This window comes from Emydura macquarii, unplaced genomic scaffold (assembly GCF_026122565.2).
Source record: "Emydura macquarii macquarii isolate MOO-44397 ecotype Brisbane River unplaced genomic scaffold, CSIRO-AGI_Emac_v2 contig_2636, whole genome shotgun sequence".
Lineage (NCBI taxonomy): Eukaryota > Metazoa > Chordata > Testudines > Chelidae > Emydura > Emydura macquarii.
Window position 1 is genome coordinate 8,505,360 of NW_027132773.1, and position 20,972 is coordinate 8,526,331.

General features: G+C 40.0%; 1 protein-coding gene across 1 annotated transcript in view; it reads right to left on the reverse strand.

The window, feature by feature from the left end:
- Positions 1–7,389: 7,389 nt before the first annotated feature.
- SLC16A7 (solute carrier family 16 member 7) overlaps positions 7,390–20,972 on the reverse strand; it is a 112,574-nt gene continuing 98,991 nt past the window's right edge. The window contains exons 4-6 of the mRNA XM_067564137.1: positions 19,773–20,588; positions 16,112–16,344; positions 7,390–10,965 (exon numbers count right to left, since the gene is read on the reverse strand). Of these exons, the coding sequence (XP_067420238.1) occupies positions 10,804–10,965; positions 16,112–16,344; positions 19,773–20,588 (1,211 nt within the window). The 3' untranslated portion in view covers positions 7,390–10,803. The remainder of the gene's footprint in view (positions 10,966–16,111; positions 16,345–19,772; positions 20,589–20,972) is intronic.

The window sequence follows — 20,972 nt, forward strand, 5'->3', positions numbered from 1 at the left end:
GAGCATACTCCCCCCTGCCTGTTCATGTAGAACATGGCTGCGGTGTTGTCCGTCAGCACCTGTACCACTCTGCCTGCCAGGAAATGGAGGAACACCTTGCATGCTAGGCGAATGGCCCTCAGCTCCTTCACGTTTATGTGCAGGTGCCTCTCCTCCCCTGACCAGAGCCCCTGAGTGCCTAAGTTGGCGCTGATGTGCACTCCCCATCCTACATCTGAAGCGTCGGAAATTAGGGTGACCAACAGGACCAGTTCCCTGAATGGAGTGCCCTTTATCACTGCCCTGGGAGTCTGCCACCAGTTCAGGGAGCCTAAGATGGGCGGGAGAACTGTGACCACCCAGTCCAATGGGTGTCTGCTCTGCACATATACCGAGGCCAACCATGCCTGAAGTGGTCTAAGCCTCAGGCAAGCTAGTCTCACTACATACATGCAGGACGTCATGTGGCCTAACATCTGTAGGCAGTGCCTGCCTGTTGTCGTGGGGCATCGGTGCAGCTGGGAGATGATAGAGACCATCGCCTCGAAATGTGGCTGAGGCAGGAAGGCTCTGGCCTGGGAAACGTCCAGGGTGGCCCCAATGAATTCTATGCGTTGCACTGGGGGTAGTGTGGACTTCTGCTCGTTCATGAGCAGTCCCAGCCTGCTGCACGTGGAGCAAGTGAGGGTCATGCTGTCCGGTACTTGGGACCTGGACCTGCCCCTGATCAGCCAATCGTCTAGGTAAGGAAAAATTTTCACACCCTTTCATCTCAGGTGGGCAGCCACTGCCGCCATGCACTTGGTGAACACCTTTGGAGCCAAAGATAGGCCAAAAGGTAGGGCTGTAAACTGGTAGTGGGAGCCAGCCGCCATGAAACAGAGAAAACGCCTGTGGCTGGGGAGGATAGACACATGAAAGTATGCTTCCTTGAGGTCAAGAGCGGCATACCAGTCTCCTGGATCCAGGGAAGGGATTATGGAAGCTAGGGAGACTATGCGAAATTTGAGTCGTTCGACATATTTGTTTAGATGACACAGGTCTAGTATGGTCTCAGACCCTCCTCCGCCTTGGGGATGAGGAAGTATCTCGAATAGAACCCCTTCTGCCTTGAGGGACCATTTCCACCGCTCCTATGTTGAGGAGGGTGTCCACCTCCTGCAAGAGGAGGTGCTCGTGAGAGGGGTCCCTGAAGAGGGATGGAGGGGGAGGGTTGTTGGGGGGCAGTAGATGCAAACTGTAGGGCATATCCCCCTGAGACTATCCCAGGGACGCAACGGTCCAAAGTGATCTTTGCCCATTCTGGATATAAGGGCCTTAACCTGTTTAGGAAGGGGCAGGGCAGATCCAGGAGAGCTGTTGGGGCGCCACCCTCAGGCACACCATCAAAATTGTTTCCTCTGGTTGCCCGACCTTTTGGGGGCCCTTGCTGGGGAGCTGAGGACGAGCTGGGGGGCTGGTTTCTCCTTCTAAACCCCCTATTCCTATCCCTATTCCTATAGGATTGAAAAGGCCTGGGCAGAGGTCTTGGCTGCTGCTGCACCTGGGGCCGTGACTGACGCCTTGAAAACTGGGGCATGTACAGGCCCAGGGAGCGAAGCATGGCCCTGGAGTCCTTCAGACTGTGCAGCTTCGCATTGGTCTGATCGGAGAATAGGGCCAACCCATCAAAGGGGAGGTCCTGAATCGACTGCTGCACCTCCTGGGACAGGCCCGAGGATTGCAGCCACAAGCATCTTCTCATGCAGATGGCGGAGGCTATGGCTCTGCCCGCCGAGTCAGCAGCATCACAGGACATCTGGAACTCTTCCCTAGTCACTGTGGTTCCTTCCTCCATGATGGTGTTAAAGTCTGCGGCCTGATCCTGGGGCAGAGTCTCAGTGAATTGTCTGAGGGAGCCCCACAGATTGAAATTATATCTACCCAGGAGGGCCTGATGGTTGGCAATCCTGAACTGCAGACTTGCCGTGGAATAAACCTTTCTCCCAAACAAATTCAGCTTTTTATTGTCTTTGTTCTTGGGAGTGGACCCTGGCTAACTTTGCCGGTCTCTCTGGTTAGCCATGTCTACCACCAGGGTTCCTGGGGTGGGGTGAGTGAACAAATATTCAACCCTTAGGCCAGAACATAATACTTTTTCTCGGGCACCTTTGACGTAGGGGCAACCGAGGAAGGGGTTTTCCACACGGCCTTTACAATTTTAAGGATCCTTTCATGGACTGGGAGGGCCACACTTGCTGGGGCAGGTGCCGCCAGCACATTAAAGAGGCTATCTTTGGCCTCTTCTAACTCCTTCACCTCCAGCCCCAAGTTGGAGGCTACCCTCTTGAGCAACTCCTGGTGCGCCCTGAAATCCTCCAGTGGTGCCCATTGGTCCCGGGAGGCTGCCTCATCCACTGAGGAGGAAGAGGACTGCTGAGTTGTGGCCTGCAGGTGCGCCGCCTCCTGGCGAAGGGTTGCACCCATTGAGGGTCTCTTCATGGGGTCCAACTCCTCGTCCGAGGTGTGGTGTCTATGGCTGCCTCCCCCATGACAGGATGGATTGGGGCCCTGTCCCACCTGGATACCCCATGGGGCACAATAAGGCCATTGTTGCAGCCATTGACCCTAGAGCCAACCTGGGCCTGACTGCACCACAGTCTCTGATGCTTTGTGGGGGCGTCAGCTCTTTTGACGACTGTCCTCCCTAGGAGACCCCGAGTCACTGGACCGGTGGTGCCATAGACATCCTCGGACCCGGGCGGCCTTCCGTGCTGGGGACCGCCCTCTCGATGCCTCCGACCTGGAGGATGACGAGGACTGCCTCCATCGCCGCGAGTGGTGCTGACGAACAGAGGTGTGCTCCGAAGAGCTAGAGGTATCGGAGCGTCATCTTGGTACCGAAGATTTCCAGTGCCGCTTGCCTTGTGGTCCTGCAGACCCTTTAGGTGAACGAGGTCGGCGTTGCTCCGAACTCCTCGGTGCCGAGCTGGACTCCGGCGACAGGGTTCCGTGTCAAAGATTGCTTGGTGCTGGGTCCTCTGATGGTGACCGGGTTCTGCGCTGCCTCGGTGCGGGCAAACTCCTCGGTGCCGGGTCCTCCGACGGCGACGGGGTTCTGCACCGCCTCAGTGTGAACGAACTTTTCGGCGCAGGGGATCTGGAATGGGAGCTGTCCGAGCACCACCTGGCAGACCTCAACCGGTGCCGCCTCCTGTCATGTGCTGCCTCTGGTGCCGGGGATCGACGTTGGCGCCGAGAGGGAGACTCCGCGTTCTGTGTCGAAGGAGGTCGGCTCGACACTGCCATCCTGGAGCGACTACTGGGGGAACGGCTTGGCTCTACCTCCGGAGGCCATCCTGTGGGAGATCTTCCTCCCTTTACCGGAGATCTCCACCAACGTGGGTTTCCCCCGTGACACCGGCCCCTTCTCCCTCGGCAGAGGGTGGGGCGGAGGTAGCGTAGGCAAGGCCAACAAGGCTCTTGCCTCCTGAAAAGTCTCCGGTGTCGACGGTGTCGGCAGGGGCACTTTCCCACTTCTAGGAGTCGGGGGAGGCTCCCTGACCAGAGATTCAGGCACCGGAGAAGACACAATGGGCCGGGTCCGGTGCATCTCCATGCTTGAACCTGCCCATACCGACGGCACAGGGGAATGTCCGCGCACTGCGCGCTGCTTCTTCTTCTTCGGCACCGGTGATATTGCACGGCGCCGAGTCAAGGGCGGTGCTGGCGGTGCGCTGTGCACCGAGGTCACGTTCGGTGACGAGGTGGAGCGAGCCGGATTGGATGCTGGGCGGAGCACTGTCTCCATCAGCAGGGCTTTTAACCGGATTTCTCGGTCCTTTTGGGTCCTCGGTTTAAAAGCTCTGCAGATCTTGCATTTTTCTTTTCTGTGCGCTTCCCTAAAGCACTTAAGGCAGTGGTTGTGGGGGTCACTGAGCGGGAAAGCCTTCCCGCAGGAGGCACACGGCTTGAATCCAGGCGACCGGTTCATAGCCCGGCTGCTCTAAGTCCCCGCAGGGACTTGCCATATCTCTAACTACTCTAAACACATTTAACAACTACTTAACTAACTAAAACTAACTTAGAATAACAAACAAGTTCAAACATGGGGAATCATACTTGCTGAGAGCAAGGTTAGTTCCAGCAACCATCACAGGAGGAAAGAAGGAACTGAGGGGGCACAGGGCTTGCAGTGCCTCATATACATATGTGTGTGGGGCTTCAGGGGTGCCGGAGCCGGCCCTACGGGATCTGCTAAAGGGAAAAAAGTTCCGGGAACTATGCATGGAGGCATGTACTCACCTATAGTGGAATGGACTTGAGCAAGCACTCAAAAAAGAATACTGTGTTTTGGTGGTGGCTGGAAAGCTTGATTAGCATGTTTTTCATTAATGCATTTATGAGACAATCCATGGTGCCAAGAATCAACTTTTCATGATTTGAACATTATGTACTGTATGGCCAGGAATCTCTCAACATGACCTGCTATATTTCACTTTTCCCAAGATTTAAACAAAGGACTATTTTGTTGCTGTAACATTGTAACGCGTTGCAGAGAATGTCAATCATCCGAGCAGCCAGTAGAAATATTACACATTTTATATGCTTGGATAGTTTCCCAGCAAGTCCACTGTGAAAACGATGAAGGTTAAGAAGGTGTGCACATGAAAAAAGGCAAGTAGGTTTAAATGGCTTTCTAGCCTCTTTTGGACTCTATATTATATACTTGGGACAGATGCTCCCAAACTACTGGATAGGGTCAGCAGTATGTTTTCAGAGTACATATGGGTTTTGGGTGACTCACTTGATATCTGGGCCCCCAAAAAAGAACCCCCAAATAGGATATCTTTGAAACTCAGTTTTAAAACTGAGTTTAATGAAGTAGCATTCCAAGTGTTCCCAGTGGTAGTTTTCCCAGTGCTAAAGTATCAATGTCAAATATAGTAGGCTAACTTATAAAGGCTTTCCCCTTCCTCCCCCCATTTTGATAGTTTCTTATAATTCTAGGAATATTTCCATGAGGAGTAACCCCTTACACCTGTGAAAACCCAGTGGAACTCTGGGTTGACCTCAGTGCACTTGGAGAATCAAGTTTTGTACTAATTTGCACTATCAAAGTGGTGTCTGACATGTGCGGTGGCAGGCACACTGAAGGAAATTTGAGGGATCTGAAAATCGTCTTTAAAATTTTCATACATGGTCAAGAGATAAGACACTTTCTATGGAAAAATTCAAGGTCCCAAAGGGTTACATCATCCTAAACAAATACTTGCTGACTAACAAGTCCTAATACATCTTCAAAATTAGGAGCTCTTTTTATTGCAAATTAAGTGTTTATTCAAACAATGAATATTATTAACTGATTATTAGAGATACAAGGTGGGTAAGGTAATATCGTTTATTGAAACAACTTCAAATGTTGAGACAAGCTTTTGAGTTCTCTCACCAACAGACAGGGGCATGCACAAAGGGGGGGAGGGGGACAAGCAGGGCACGCTCTCCTCCCCGTCATCAGTGGGGGCACAACTCCTCCGGGGCTAGGACGGGATCAATGAGCTCCTCTGGCTGCAGAGAGCACAGAAAGTGCCCCTCCGAAAGCGGCCAAATTTTAATTCCTGTGCATGCCCCTGCCAACAGAAGTTGGTCCAATAAAATATATTACCTCACCCACCTTGTCTCTAATATCCTGGGACCATAATGGCTACAACAATATTGCATTCTCTGATTATTAGTTCATATGCATGAATTTATTTTCTTTTGTGTCTGCTTCTGATTACATCTTTAAACATAAAATTTAGTATCCCTGAGCTTGAAAAGGATTGCCTCATCTTAAATTAGAAGCAATACTGGAAGTGAAATGCTGAGAATTGCATGTCATTATGTAAGAGGCATTGTGAAAATAGCAAATATTTTCATAATTATTTTTTTAAAGATAATTACACAGGAACTGTATCTGGATGGCAGAGTCTAGGACTGTGCACAGAAATTCTCTGAGTCATCCAGATGTCAGGGGTTTGAACCCTGAATAAAGGTGTGGGGTAATTACTCCTGAGACAGAGTAACTGGTGCTACATGTTAACTCCAACCAAGAGAATAAGAGGTTGGAAACTCTCTCAATGGGACAGAATAGCTTCTGCAGGGGTAATGTACTAACAGCCAACATTAGGGAGAAACCTTAGGCTGAGATTTTCATTCTGTTGTTACTGAATTACCAATAAATCTATTTTAGCCCAGCAAGGGGTAAGTTTGGACTGCATTTAGGATGGCAATGATTCAGAAAGGGACTGAATCATGTGCCTAATTTGAAGCATATGAATCGTCCCATTGCCTTTAATGGAAGCACTCAAACATTTAGTTAGGATGTGAGTGTTATCAACTGTGTGCAATAAACAGGGTTAATATCAGTATCCCACTGGAAGAAAAACAAATATTGCAGGAAGCCACTTTGGACTCATTCCCTTATCTCAGTTATCCCAACTTCAACATTTTCATTCTGGTATTTTGAGCTCTATCTTACTGCTTAAGGTGTATATTTTAAAATATTTTATTTCTTAAGAACCTAAGTAATATGGAGGCAGTCTAAATAAAAAGGTGTCTAAACAACATTCTAAATAATTTTTGTTAGTTGAATCAATATTAGCAGACTAAGTAGGCTGTAGCAAAAATCATAGAACACTGAAGATAAATGGACTACAAAAGTCTAAAAAGGAAAGACTATATGCTCTCAAGTTCTTCCTCTGAAGCATATACACCAGTTCACTGTTTTCTAAAGTAATACACACTTAGGGTGACCAGATGTCCCGATTTTATAGGGACAGCCCCGATATTCTGCGCTTTGTCTTATATAGGCGCCTATTACTCTCCCCCCATCCCGATTTTTCACACTTGCAATCAAGTCACCCTATACGCACTTGTTCTCTAGCACCCCATTGTTCTTCTGTCCAGCAGAAGATGCATCTTGATATCCTGATGTTAGGCTGAAAAATCATAAGGATGTTGAATAATGCTCCTGAATTTAAAATGACCAACCTGAGTCTGAGCTTGATGATACTGTAAATCTGCCCTTTTCACTGAGGCAAATTGTGATAAAAGTGGTGTAAAATGAGAATCTGCCCAATTGATTAGCATATATGATCTGGGAGAGACAATAACCTGCACATGCTCATTTCAAGTCTTAGGGGCATAGGCACAGATCTTCAAAGGTATTTAGGTGCATTGATTTCCATGGGATTTAGGCACTTAAATACCGATAATTTGGGCCATATGGATGAACATATATCATTCCCATGATTATTAATGGGAGTTACATACATGTAACAAGAGGAGACTATAACACCTACTTAATCTTTCTCTATGAAACAAATAACGATAGATACATTTTATAAGTGAAAACAAATTGGTATGCATACATCCAAAGAACAGATAAAGTTGACATTATTTCACAAACTTTACATGATAATTTTATTTTTAGTTTTCATTTCTTTAAATTGCTTATCATAGGTAATTTTTCTTGTAATTCCATATATATGGACAAACTGGACACATTAGTCTCTAATACAGGCTTGGAATAGGAGTTAATGAGCAAGAAGAAATAAATATACATATATATATATACATTATATAGTGTATAAGCATTTATACAGTGTTAATATACAGTATGAACAACGAAATTTTATCAAGTCAAAAAAGCTTATTGAATGTAGACAGATGTTTATTATCAGCCTAAACATCTTTGGAATATGAATAGCACCCCTAACTAATAAATGATTGTAAAAAAATTCCAGTCACTATGTTCAAGTAAAAAATGTACAGTATTGCAAATTTTAAAAAAATGTTGTTAGTCAATAAGAATGGCTAATACGTTTAATTATTGCATAGCAAATTCTGCTGATATGGTGCAGAAGTGGTGCATTTTCTAAGTAGGCCATGGGTGGAAAATGCGCCAATGTCTCACTTAAGAAAGGGTGCTTTTCATACACTACTTTGAAAAAACACTCTATTCTTCCTGATGAAATTTTCTCTTGGGTCATAGGCTAATGCAGTTTTTCTCTCTGTATTGTGTACCTTCACGCAGGTTGAAACATATACAAAAGGTACGAAAAGATAACTCGTCAGCATGATGTTGTTTTAACTTTGACATTAATTAAACTTCAGTAACAACATTAAGAAAGGTTTTCTAAAATCCAAGGGTTGGCCCAAATTTTCAAGGTTCTATGCTTCTGTGTTTCTCCTGCACCTTCAATTCCCACTGAATTGTAAGGGACTTAATTGCCCTCAGCACCTCATAGAATCAGGCCATTTATGTTTGTACTATTATAGATGAAAATCCAGCCAAAATTTTACCATTTGTTCAGAGATCATCTATATAATATTTCTTCAGTTAGATTATAAAAAGCTCCTATTTTTTTAACAGCAGTTACAATACCCAATAATATTTTGGGCCATGTTGAACACGTGGGACATGGTAGAACACCAGTGATATATAATATTGCCATTATCTCTTTGAATTAATTTCTAATATAAATAAAACTAGAAGAAATTTTAAAATAATTAAATATATTCCTGTAGAAAATTTTCAGTTTCATTCATTGAAGTCCTTTTTTTAATCCACTTACAAATGTTTTATTTACGAAGCACAGTTTGTAATCCAGTATATATATATACATATACATAAAATTCCTTTAATTTATTTCTATTACCTGATATTCCAGTAATTATATATGTGATACCCTGGCGTGTGTGTATGTGTGTGTGTGTATAAAATATTTGTAAGTGGATTAAAATATATATAAAAATCCACAAAGAAATAAAACACATTCCCAGGAGATATGAATAATGAAAACTACAATCTGCTGAAGAAAAACTTTAAAAGAATGCAGTAACTTTCCTTTGGTTTTAAATAAGATTTGTTCAGGTATTTATTTAAATATACCTTTCATATTTAATAATCTACGTCTTCATTATTTACATAGACTATTAAAATAGTACACATTGTGCAAAAATGTAAGGACGGATTCATTAGGAAAATTATTCATTAGGAAAATTTGCCACATAGCTAGTATTTGTTATGTTATATTTGGTATCCCTGAGGACTGATATAGATAGTTAAAGACTAAGGATGAAATTTAGGCTCCTTTAAAGTCAATTGAAGTTTTGCCACTGACTTCAATGTGAACAGGATTTCACCCTCACAATCTGATCCAAACCCCTTTCAATGGGAGTCTCTCTATTGACTTAAATGGCTTTGTATCAGGCCATAGAATGGCAAGAATAGAGTTGCAGGATGAAAATAAGGATGTCTTTGTAGGAAAAGCCATCTGTGCTGTTGTACAAAAGACATGAAGAGAACTAACTGCACCTTGAACCCAATCCTACTTTCTATGATCATTCCCCTCCCCACAAATGACAAAAAAAAAAAAAAAAAAAAAAGCAGCAATATCAAATTCCTTATTATTTGTGAAATAAAGGAAGCATTGGTTTCAAACCTATAAAAGGCATTAGTTTACTGTAACATTCTCCCTTTGAGAAATGTGTCATATATATGTACCAAAATTCCTATAATTTGTTTCTATTACCAGATTCCTTCTTTTCCAGTAATTATAAATGTGGTAACCTGGTGTATCTGATGGAAAAATCAATAGGACACTTCATGTACTTATGATACCATAGTGAGTATTAAAGGTTAGATATGTGTAAAACCCATGCCAGTCAAGGGTCAGATACTCTGCTGATAGTCCAATTTCTCAGCTGGTAGTCAACAGAGCGAGCCCAGATATCTGAGAATCTGGTTTTAAATTTGCAATGTTTGTTTAAAATAATAATAATAAAATAAAAAAAAATATAATAGCTGTCTTTTAAAATATTTGGGAGGCTTTCTAATTCATTTTATAAGTTTTATCATGCTATATTTGCTTTCTCTTAGGGTCATGGACTTCTCTAAACCATAACTGAGAGGTAGATGATAGAAAAAGAACATTTACTGAATTACAAAAAAAAAATATGCAATTTATGCTGAGAAATATATTCTACATTTTTCATGCAAAGAATAGGCAGAAGGTGCCTATAAATGGCAAATGTATTTATATACATAAACCAATATAAAAACAGTACAAATAAAGACTTTAGAGAGAAAATTTATTAAAACTGAAATACCATATTTGGTAGAAACCTATAAAAGCTCCCCTTATACAAGTGTATATGAGTAGAAAAATAGTTATCGATAGAGAAATTAGCAAAAGTTGTCTTAATTTCATTTTGGTTCTAGGCAAAAATGTCAACCTAACTTACAGCAAGATTGTCTAAAAACAACTATCACTAATTTCTCTTACTGAAACCCTCAGGAGTGCATCATAGCAGAGACAGAACTGATGGTTATGTGTGATGTATATGGTTTGTTATAATATGATATAAACATTACTTACCTCATTCCAAGAAATCACAGCCCACTCAGGGAGACTGTGGAAAAGGAAGACAGTCACACAGGCATTTAAAGAAAAATAAATCAGAAGAACACCCTCAACAAAAGTCACAATATACCAGATGCTACTTCTATTGTGTTACATCAATATAGAGAAAAAACAACATAATGCGAGAGAAAAGGAGAGGAGGAAAATAAATGACGTGGTGACCACAGCTGAAGGGATGTAAGGACAATAAAACTACCAAACCTCAAAGTTTTTTTATAAAAGCCAAAGGACAAGAGCCAACCATCATCAGTATTCTTTAGGCCCTGTTCTGTAGATTGACTCTGTGGTGTGGGGAGTTTTTTGAGTCAATACTATTAACAGTCTCAGTGCAATAAAGGCAGATGATAGGTTAATAGAAAAAAAATCCTGCTCAAAGTCAAGATGAAGACACTGCAGAAAAAAATGAGAAGCCATGACAATTGAGAGTGAAAGGAATGACAGGTACTGCACATACTGACCATCTTGTTATGCTGTCACACACATTTGTATTTGCAATATTTTTGCCATCCCCTGCATGATAGAATCTTGTAAAAGAATCCTTGAAGGAAAGAAGAGGAAATGATTATGTCCTTCTTGATGTCATGTGACCTGCTAATGTGAAGGAATCATCTAGTGAGCCTACCTAAAGCACTGTATGGCTTTCTTACAAGGACATATTGTTAACCCATCCCAGTATGGCTAAGAGCATCCTGATCTTCCATCTGATCAAGTGCATCTCCCATTTTGGAGAGCACTTGCATCAAAATGGAAAATGTGAAAACAACCTACTTTTCAGCCTTTTAAAAACTAGTTAAAAAAAAGTATTTTCAACACACACTAAATCACATGTCCCATGTTTTGTTGCCTCATTAATTTACCATCCAACACTGTACATTAAATATTTGGAACTGATCAGCTTTCACTAAAGTCAATTGTACAACTATCATTGACGTCATTGGGAGCAAGAGTTGTCCAATTATGTTAACATTGAGAGAAATTTCATCTGCACTCGAAAGTTGGCAGGTATACAAGAGTCAGAAAAGGAAGAGACTTGGTATGAAATCTGGCCCTATTGAAGTCAATGGAAGTGTTGCCATTAACTTCTAGAGAGCCAGGATTTCACCCTCTAAAGGAGAGCAATGTTTAAAATAATGAGAAGGCAAAAGCCGACAATGGGAAAAGTAAGACCTTGCTGAACTCAACCAGGATATTTCACAATTCATGTTTTTTAATGAGGAGGGCCCTAGTATGGGGCTTCTTATGCCACAATGTGTACAATCAAAGGCATTTTTGTGAGTTTGGGGATAATTTAGAACTGAAGAAAGTTATAAACTGTTCAGTGATGTGCAGATGAGGAGAGGGGTTGGTGTACATCTACATGCATTATAAGCTTGAAAAAGAGAAATAACCAGACTCATTGGTGTGAAGTCTTTCTTTGTCGTTAAAAAGGACAGAGTCACAAAAATAAAAGGAAATTAACTGCATGTGAACATAGGCTCCAAGAAGCTAGCTAAAAAATAGCCATGTAGTAGCATGGGAGAAACGCCACTGCATATTGCAGTGTGCCTGATTCTCACACTAGTATAAAATTTCAGTGCTGTTATTCTGATACTAAACAGGTGTAAGCAAAAAGAGAAACTGGCATGCACTGAAGGCACAAACTCTATGGCTCAGGTCAGTCAAAAAGAGACTGAGGACAGCACTAAGCATAACTGCTATAGGAGAGCAATTCTACCTGTTTATTCTGAGAACTATTACTCAGTGCTGCAGGAGTCAGTTTCACCAACCAAAGAGCTTGTCTATTACTGAGAGTTTGCCATTCATAAAGATAAAAGCACCTTTCCGCCTATAGATTAAACCTTAGAATTACTTTGGTTAGTAGTTTTGTAAGGAAAGGGAAGGAGAAAATATTAATAAGGAAAATGCCAAATGCCCCATTTGTTACTAATCACAGAAATGAAAAAGACTCATCTAACAAGGTGCTGAGAGCTTTCTAAGAGGTACTATACTAAGCTCCATTCACTTCCATAAACCAGGAGGGAGTTTCTTAACATTTCCCAGAATTAGGCCCCCAAAGTGCTGGAGAAAGTTAAAGTTGCTGATGATATTACTTAAGGAATAAGGTACTTCTTTGCATAAGCAAGGATGCCACAATGTGGCCCATAGGCACAGTTGTACTCATTTTAATGTTTTGTTCTTCAGTGTAGCTTAGTGAGCTGATTGAGAGAGTTATGATTTTGTAAAAACGAGAATAATTTCCTTTTTTAAAAAACTGATTTTTGCACATGCTATTTGCAAAACAGCAAATCTTAATTCCAGACAAATTTTACCCAGAGATAATCCCAACCTGTGCCATTCAGATCTAGATAGAAACTTCCCCAGGGTTCAAGACTTTTTACATCTGAGTTTTAAGTTACTTATCTCTCTAGTTTAAGGGGAAAAAAATATTGGCATAAGAAAAAATATTTCATTTTGACTCCAGAGTTGACACTTTATATTGCATGAGGTGCCTGCTTCATCATTTTATCTAGTTATATGGGTTACAGTTGCACATTGGTGGGTGGTAAGGAACCAGTTTTTTTATTTCCTATTATTTTATTGGCAGCAGATGAGAGACTAATAGTTCTTCAGAGGGTTGTGTTTCTAGGATAGTAACTTAATTTTTGTCACCAGTGTTCATTCTTGTCTAAATCCCTGAAGCACTTCCCTTCTTCTGCTCCTTTCCTCTGCTGCACTGTCTTGAACAGGAGAATAGCCTCTGTGCCTCTGGAGGCCTCCTTTCATCATCTTTCTTCTAAGCCTCTTGTTTTACCCACAGCAACATTCAGTAGATGTCATCAAAAGCTATATTCCGTAGAGTTTATCCTGCATTTTTAACCAAGCTGTTTTGTGCAAGAAGATAATGAATACCTAGCTTCTTGCTTTTCTTGGTGTGGCTCTTCCTCCATATTTAATTTCTTTTGTTTATAATCCAGGCCTTTCTACTGCTCACTTCAGCAAGCAGAGTGACACTCCTGACTACTACTCTTTACGCAGCTTCTTAAATTAATCTTTCTTGATCTATCAGGGCTGGATTATGCTCTGATAGCATGCGGCAGTAAGGTTTCTCATCCTATATGGCCACATGGGACCCTGCTAGATGGTGGATCTAAGTGGTGCTGGGCTTTGCACCTGGTATCTCCCACACAAGCCATTTGACTGGGGAATGGGATGATCTTTGGCTCTACCTTGCTATATGCTGGCTACTCTATATCCTGAAAATGGGTGGACTAAATTACTTCCTCCCTCAAGCAAAGTGGGGGAAACAGGGCAGGAACCGTGACTGAGCCCTCTGGTGACACAGCTATAGACTTCCCATTACACAGCACTGAGCCTACTTTCATTCCATCGCAGAGTGAATAACAATGGTTGTTTTGTCTCCAAGATTTGCTTGTATTGTGCATTAGACACTGCTGAGATTCCAATAAAATCACCAGATTTTTCTCAAAATTGTCCAGTTTTGCTGCAAGAGCATTGGTAAACTGGAAGTGGATTCAATATGTTACTGAAATCAGCACTGAGGTCTTGAAAGGAAGGACAGTGTTGCAAATGCTATGGTGATTCGTTGTGTGTTAAATGTAATAGCACATCAAACGAAAAACAAAACACATGATGTAAATAATCAAATTGAATATGAGTACGGGGGCAAGTCTACCTTAACTGCACTCACATCTGCCAAATTTTTCACAGTATTTATTTATTTTATCTCAGATATTGGTACTTCATCTTCTGCTTAGTTTAAAAGTCTGTTTGATATGTTCACACCTTTCAAAGGTAAGAAAAAGGGCTCAAATTAACTGCAAAATAGCATATTTTCCTGAATCATGTGTATGTGTGTTGCATAAGCTGTCATAAATGTTGCATGAATCAGACCCTTAATTTTCACAATTTCTGATGCATTTAGACATAGGGGTCTCCCTTCAACATTTATGAATAGCATTTTCCCTTACTTATCTAAATAAAACAGAAATATTTTCATTTAACACAATCATTCTGAAACTTTGGCAAGCATGGAATTAACTTTTAGCATTAGCTTAGAAGAGTAAATCATATGTTGACATTGTTAAGTAAAACTGTTTAGTAGTTGTATTTTCGTTCTCCTTCAAGAAAAAATCTGTCATTTTTTCAACTGAAATTGAATACGAGTTTTTATGCAATATTGTAGGTACAAGACCAACATCCAGTAGGAAAAAATAGCACTACAGGCAGTGGCAGTGCCAGGTTTCCCACTCTGCACTGCCAACATGTTTCAGCTGTTTTACAGAGGGTACAGTTCTTGGCCTCTGCTCACAGAGTCAACAAAGGAGTTAGTTTATGTTTAATGTGTTGTGTGGGTAGATGAGATTGTGATGAGGTTACCTGTCCACAAGGACCTGAAGTTAAATCTTAAAATGACCTTCTGCCAATAAACATATGGCTCCGATTTGAACTAATTACCAAAGGACTGATTGATCCAAAGCCCACTGAAATTAATGTAAAGACTCACTTTGACTTTACTGGGTATTGGATTAGGTTCCTACAGATAAAAAGATGAACAAGCATTCCAATCCCCTCAATCAGTTAGTCTCTCTTGTTAATTTAAGTCTACGTATCTGATGAATGAAATGGTAGCTACTCTTACAAGCTATGTACCGTTGATATGTTCATCATTTTTTTAATTGTTCCAGAGGGGTAGCCGTGTTAGTCTGTATACAGCAAAAACAATGAGAGTTCTGTGGCACTTTAAAGACTAACAAATTTAATTTTTGTAGGCGTAAGCTTTTGTGAGACTCAGCTCACTTCGCATCTGACGAAGTGAGCTGAGTCTCACGAAATCTTATGCCTACAAAAATTAAATTTGTTAGTCTTTAAAGTGCCACAGAACTCACGTCATTTTTTTAATATAGCTTTTTAACATAATTTGGATTAAAGCAGCCTGAGTGTACTCTGTGTTCAAAAGTAAATGTTTAAACATGTGGCTAGCTATCACTGGAGGAAACAAAAACTTGCATTTATTATAAAGGAAGTGTTGATTGCATTTTAGCAATTCAAAATCTTTTTTGTCTTCTAACCTTATCTTCTACATCCACATTGTAAAGCTATATGTAGAAATACATCCTTTTGATCTAGTGGGCATACATTATAAAAGGAGAGGCAGTTTATTGTGCACTTCATTCAGGTAATTTCAGTATTTTGTCTTCCTTTTCAGATCTTAACCCATTAGTCGAAATCCTTCTTTAATACTAGAGGCCAAAATGTGGTGGGGAGAAGTCAACAGGCACTAGTAGTCCAGGGGGTTAAGACAGATGCTTTCTGTAACAGGTACTGTTGCATTAGAAGTTATTTTGGAACAAGATAATTTGTCATGGAAGACCTTAAAGTGTAACTCTACCTGACCAATATTGTCCAGCGTCACACTGGAATGGACTCATGTGCATGGAGTCACTGTCTCTGAAAACTAAAACTTTTATCATCAAAATAAACAAACAAACTGTAGATGGCAATTTGTCTGGAATCTTGGCATTGGGCAAATTTCTGTTCTCATCCAATATTGTGACTGATCACTATTACTACAAAACCTGGCCTGTATCTCGACGAAATACATCTAATGGAAGTCAAAAACATTGACGTCTGAACCACATTTCATATTAAATATTAGTTTCCCTTTCCAAAGAATCATTGAGTACTTTGTCAGCCCTGCTGGCAGGCTCCTCGTTCTCATTGTTGGTCAAAGGTTCTGCTTCCTTGGGATCAGCATTATTTAATGCTTTCTGCTTTTCATCTTCTAACTTCTTTTCTTTTGCCAAAAGCCTGTAGTTGATGGCATTGCCGATGAACAACCAGATACTTGCCACAATCACAATCGATCCACAGACAATGTACATGTATTTGTATTCTCCAGTTATATCCACTAACCAACCTGAAAGACAGAAACCAAACAAAACCAAACTTGAGAATGTTCTGGCTATAGACAGAAATAAATTCCAGTTCCTTCCCACAGATATTATCAATAAATATGATCAATTTTCAATAACAAATTATCAATAAATGTTTGATACAAATCAAATAAATATTTGATGTTAAAAGTATACAGTAAAGTTTGTCCTACATTGGGCGTTTTCACAGCCAGATGTACAGTGCAGCTCTAACAAATTTTATACTGATTAGATTGACAGTTATTATTGCATTTGTTATATGTATTAAAATAACTGAGAAACTAAGTAGAGCCTAGTCAACAATAGTAGGCTGTATACTTTTCTATTCAAACCTGTCTTTTTTCCCCCTTCTAATGTTTTTCTTCTGTTGTTTTGGAATGAATATCTGGCACTCAAAAGGGCTGCTTTCAGACAACAGGTTGGACAAATGTCTGCCTTCTCAGCTGCTGCCACTGTGGTTCATTGTTCAGCTGCTATTTGTGCTCCACTTATTCAGTCAGAAAATTTCACCTTGGCGTGCAGACCCACTGTTGTGAAAACTGAGTTTCAAACTCTGAAGCATGTTCCAAAACTAATATGGGTAATGCTTACTCCCCTGGAAAGGTCATCAGCAGCGGAGATCAAATGTCACACCTCTGTATCTTAATGCATGAGCCTCTATTGTCTGAACTAAAAGAACTTGCTCTCTTAGCAAGATTGCATCAGGCTCATCAACCACTAGAAGGGGACAGAGTGCTATGCTGAGCAGGCATGGCTTGCATAAATAAGCCATTGGGATCAAAGAAAAATGTATTCTGACTACATTTTTACATTGAGACATTTTTGTAATTCTGTTGCGTTTTCTAAACTCTAAAATTAAAAGAGAGACTTCCAGTACAGCAAAGCACACAAGCATGTATTTAAATTTAAGCATATGAGTAATCTTACTGAAGTCAATGGGATGATTCACATAATTTAAGTATGTGCTTAAGTGCTTTGCTGGCTGTAATATTGACATATTAACTAGACCTAGTCAAAACTTGGAATTTCTGTTCTGTGGGAAACTTCAACATCTAAAACACATTTTCCAAATCAGAATAAAATTGAAAAATTTCCAATTCCCTGCTAAGTAGAAATTTCTAGGGGGAAAAAATAGTTTTGAGTCACTCTAGAGGTTAAGAACAGAAGAACATAAAACAGCCATACTGGGTCTTCTGACAGTGGCCAATGCCAGGTGCTTTGAGGGAATGAACAGAACAGGTAACCATCAAGTGGTTTTATTTCTATTTTGATTTATCTATATATTTATAATTTTTGTATATTTTAAAATTGGGTTTTAATGATTTTTATAATATAACATAATAGAAAAGAATAGAATATATATAATTTCAAACCAAAAAAATCAAACTGTGCATTCTGATAAGGTCAAAATATTTGATTTTATCAAAATGCTTCATTTTTTTTTTCAAAAGGTAATTGTCAAAATCAACATTTTCTAACAGAAAAATGCTCTATTTGAAAATTTTTGACCTGCTTGAATATTAACCTTTATAATTTTATAAAGCATTTAAAGGCAATAATATTCTATCAAATGCAATAAGATCTTTGAAGATAATATACAATAGTTACCCTTTATAAAGTTAGCAGTTTTGCCTTAAATAAATAGACAAGTTTACCTCAGCATCTGCAGTATTTCCTATGCTTACTACTAAAATAATTTAAATATTGAGATATTAATAATATAGTACTGCAAACATATTAATATATTATTGTAACCTATCTAGATATCCCAGACAATTTGCTAATTTTTAAGGGTGCCCAGTCTCATAGAATTATTAACAAAAATTAGCTTAGTGTTCAAGCATGAAATCATCATAATACTTTAAGAGACCTGATCAAAACTGTAGTATGAGCTTTTCTCTATATTTATCCCTACTTGGTTTTCTCTGTTCAAGTAGAAAAATTAACAAAGGTGACCTAATTATATCCAAAATGCACCATTAAAAAATCTACGCAATAAATATAAGAAAAATAAATAGCTATATACTTTAGCATTACATATTAGATTTAATATTAATGTAGGTTTAAAAAACGTTTGAGGTGACTGGATTTTATTAGTCATAGGCACAGTCCCTCCACTAGGTGACATGAGTCTTGTATTTGAGGAATCTATTGTGTTCCAACTTCTATGAAAATAAAATGAGACTGGATTCTCTGGAATGACTTGTATAACTATTAAATATTAATTTCAATAAAATAATGTTTGTGTGTTCTAATCAGCTGACATCATTTAGCAGATGTTAGTTTTATACTCTTAATTTATAATTTAGTACAAACTATACCCTGAGTCCTGCAAACATTTACATACATAACTTTAGCCATGTGAGCAGTCCCATTGACTTCAATGGAAGTACTCCTGAGTGCAGTATTGAACATGTTTGTGTTTGCAGCACCAGGATCTATATTTATAATTCACACCTATAAAATATAATATTGTTTAGTTCAAATGTATATTTGGATATATTCCATTTGTATAAATTTAGGTCAAATTAATATTTGGTCTGGGATTTTACAAGTGGATTTGGGCACCTAAATCTCTCTTTTGAAAATCTCAACTCTATTATCAGAATTCTGAAGGTGATTGGTATACGAAAATTAATTAACACTGCCTTTTCTGAATGAGGAACAATGCTCTGAGGGGGAGTATCCTTTAGAGTCCTCGGGTGTATGCACCTTACCTAGCCATGTTGTGAGAATCCCTCTTATTTCAGTAACCTCCCTTGTCTTTGGGATTAAGGCAGCAAGGTAGTAAAGCAGCTTGTGGGGAGCATTAAAATTACAATTTATATATGTATCATTTTATTTTTAAGCAGCTACTGGTTTGGCAGCCATTGGTTAGGGAAATTAGGTGCCTTTTTGTGATGTAGCAACTACAGAAGTAGCTTCTTTGCTGTGGGGAAGGAAGTGGAGTCCTATGAATGGTGCCAATTTGAGAGAGACGGAGATATGCTGGCCAGGAGGTAGTGAAAGCACCACTATGGAAGAGATGTTATCAGCACTGCTAACTGTTGGGTAAGGCACAAACAAGACTGTGAGGCTAGCACTGAGAGCAAATATGGTCCTACCATATCTTATCTATGTGTGTATCTCTACCTATATAGCTACATACATAGCCATAGGGGGCTTACACCATACACACACAAGGAATATAAATCTGCATATAAATCTAAATTTATGAAATGTCCAACAACAACAAAAAAAAAGTTATGTTACAAAGGTAAATGCAAAAGAACAGGCAGTGGAAACATTACAGTTCTTGTGGAAACATTAACTAACATGCACATCTAATATTTTACATGAATATTAATAATACATTAAATGTTTACCACCGGCCCAGTGATATCTGAAAGGAGAATTTAAAAAACATCCTTACCTCCTAAAGGGGGTCCTAAGAGAACAGGGCAGCACTCCACAATTGTGACAAGTCCGACAGCACTGGAAAACCTGGCAGCACCAACGAGATCCATCAATGACTCAAAAAGGATACTGCTAACCATGCCAAAAGCAAACCCAAAAAATACGGCATACACCACCAGGCCTGTGTAGTCCTCTGCCAGTGGGCACATGATATGACAGACGCCATTGTACAAGACAGCAAAACTAAAGAAGTATTGGATCTTTGGCCGGATGTATTTGGAGTTTGCTACAAGTCCCATTGAAGGCCTAGCAAACATGTCTACAAAAGCTAGGATAGACAGCAGAAAAGCAGCGGAATATTCATCAATTCCCTTGTGCTTGGCATAAGGAGCCAAGAATACTATCGGGGCAAAGAAACCAACAAACATAATAACATTTCCTGACAAATAAACCAGAAACCCTCTGTGTTTAAAGAGGGATAGATCTAAATATTTATTCAGGGTTTGCCAGAATGATGACTTCTTGTTATTCACGTGCAAGGTTGAATCTCCTGCTCCCTTCTCAACATCTTTTTTCACAGGAAGGACTGGTTTTGGTCCAAGAGGTCTCATAAGTGACCCAGCCACACAGCAGTTCAAAAGAAGTCCTCCCAGAATGAGAAAGCTTCCTTTCCATCCAAATGCATTAAAGAGGAATTGATTAAGAGGTGCCAGTGTGCTTAGAAACACTGGACTTCCAGCCATAGACAGTCCATTAGCAATGGGACGCTTCTTATAGAAATACTTGCCAATCATAGTCAAGGCCGGCTGCAAGTTGAAGGCTAAGCCAAGACCTAAAGAGCAAAAGAGCACAGCGTTATTGCATGTAATACATTGAAAATCCTTCACTATAATCAGACAAAATCATTCAAAAAAACTAAAATGCTATTCAGAGATTCCCAGTGAAGATAAACAGCTATCAACACTGGAAAATGAAATGTGGTTTAACTGCTTTCCACACATTTTAATGTCACTACTATGTCGCACTCAAGTTCTGTCATTTCCTTGTATTGCACTGCAATAAAAGTAAATACTCCTAGTAATGTTTGAGCAATTATATAGACAATGGACTGACAGAGAAACAATGGTATCAAGATCTTGAATACACCATTTTTTGTATTTTACTAAGCTGAAACACAATTCTCTCTCATTTCACAAAAGTTATTAAATGTCACCTT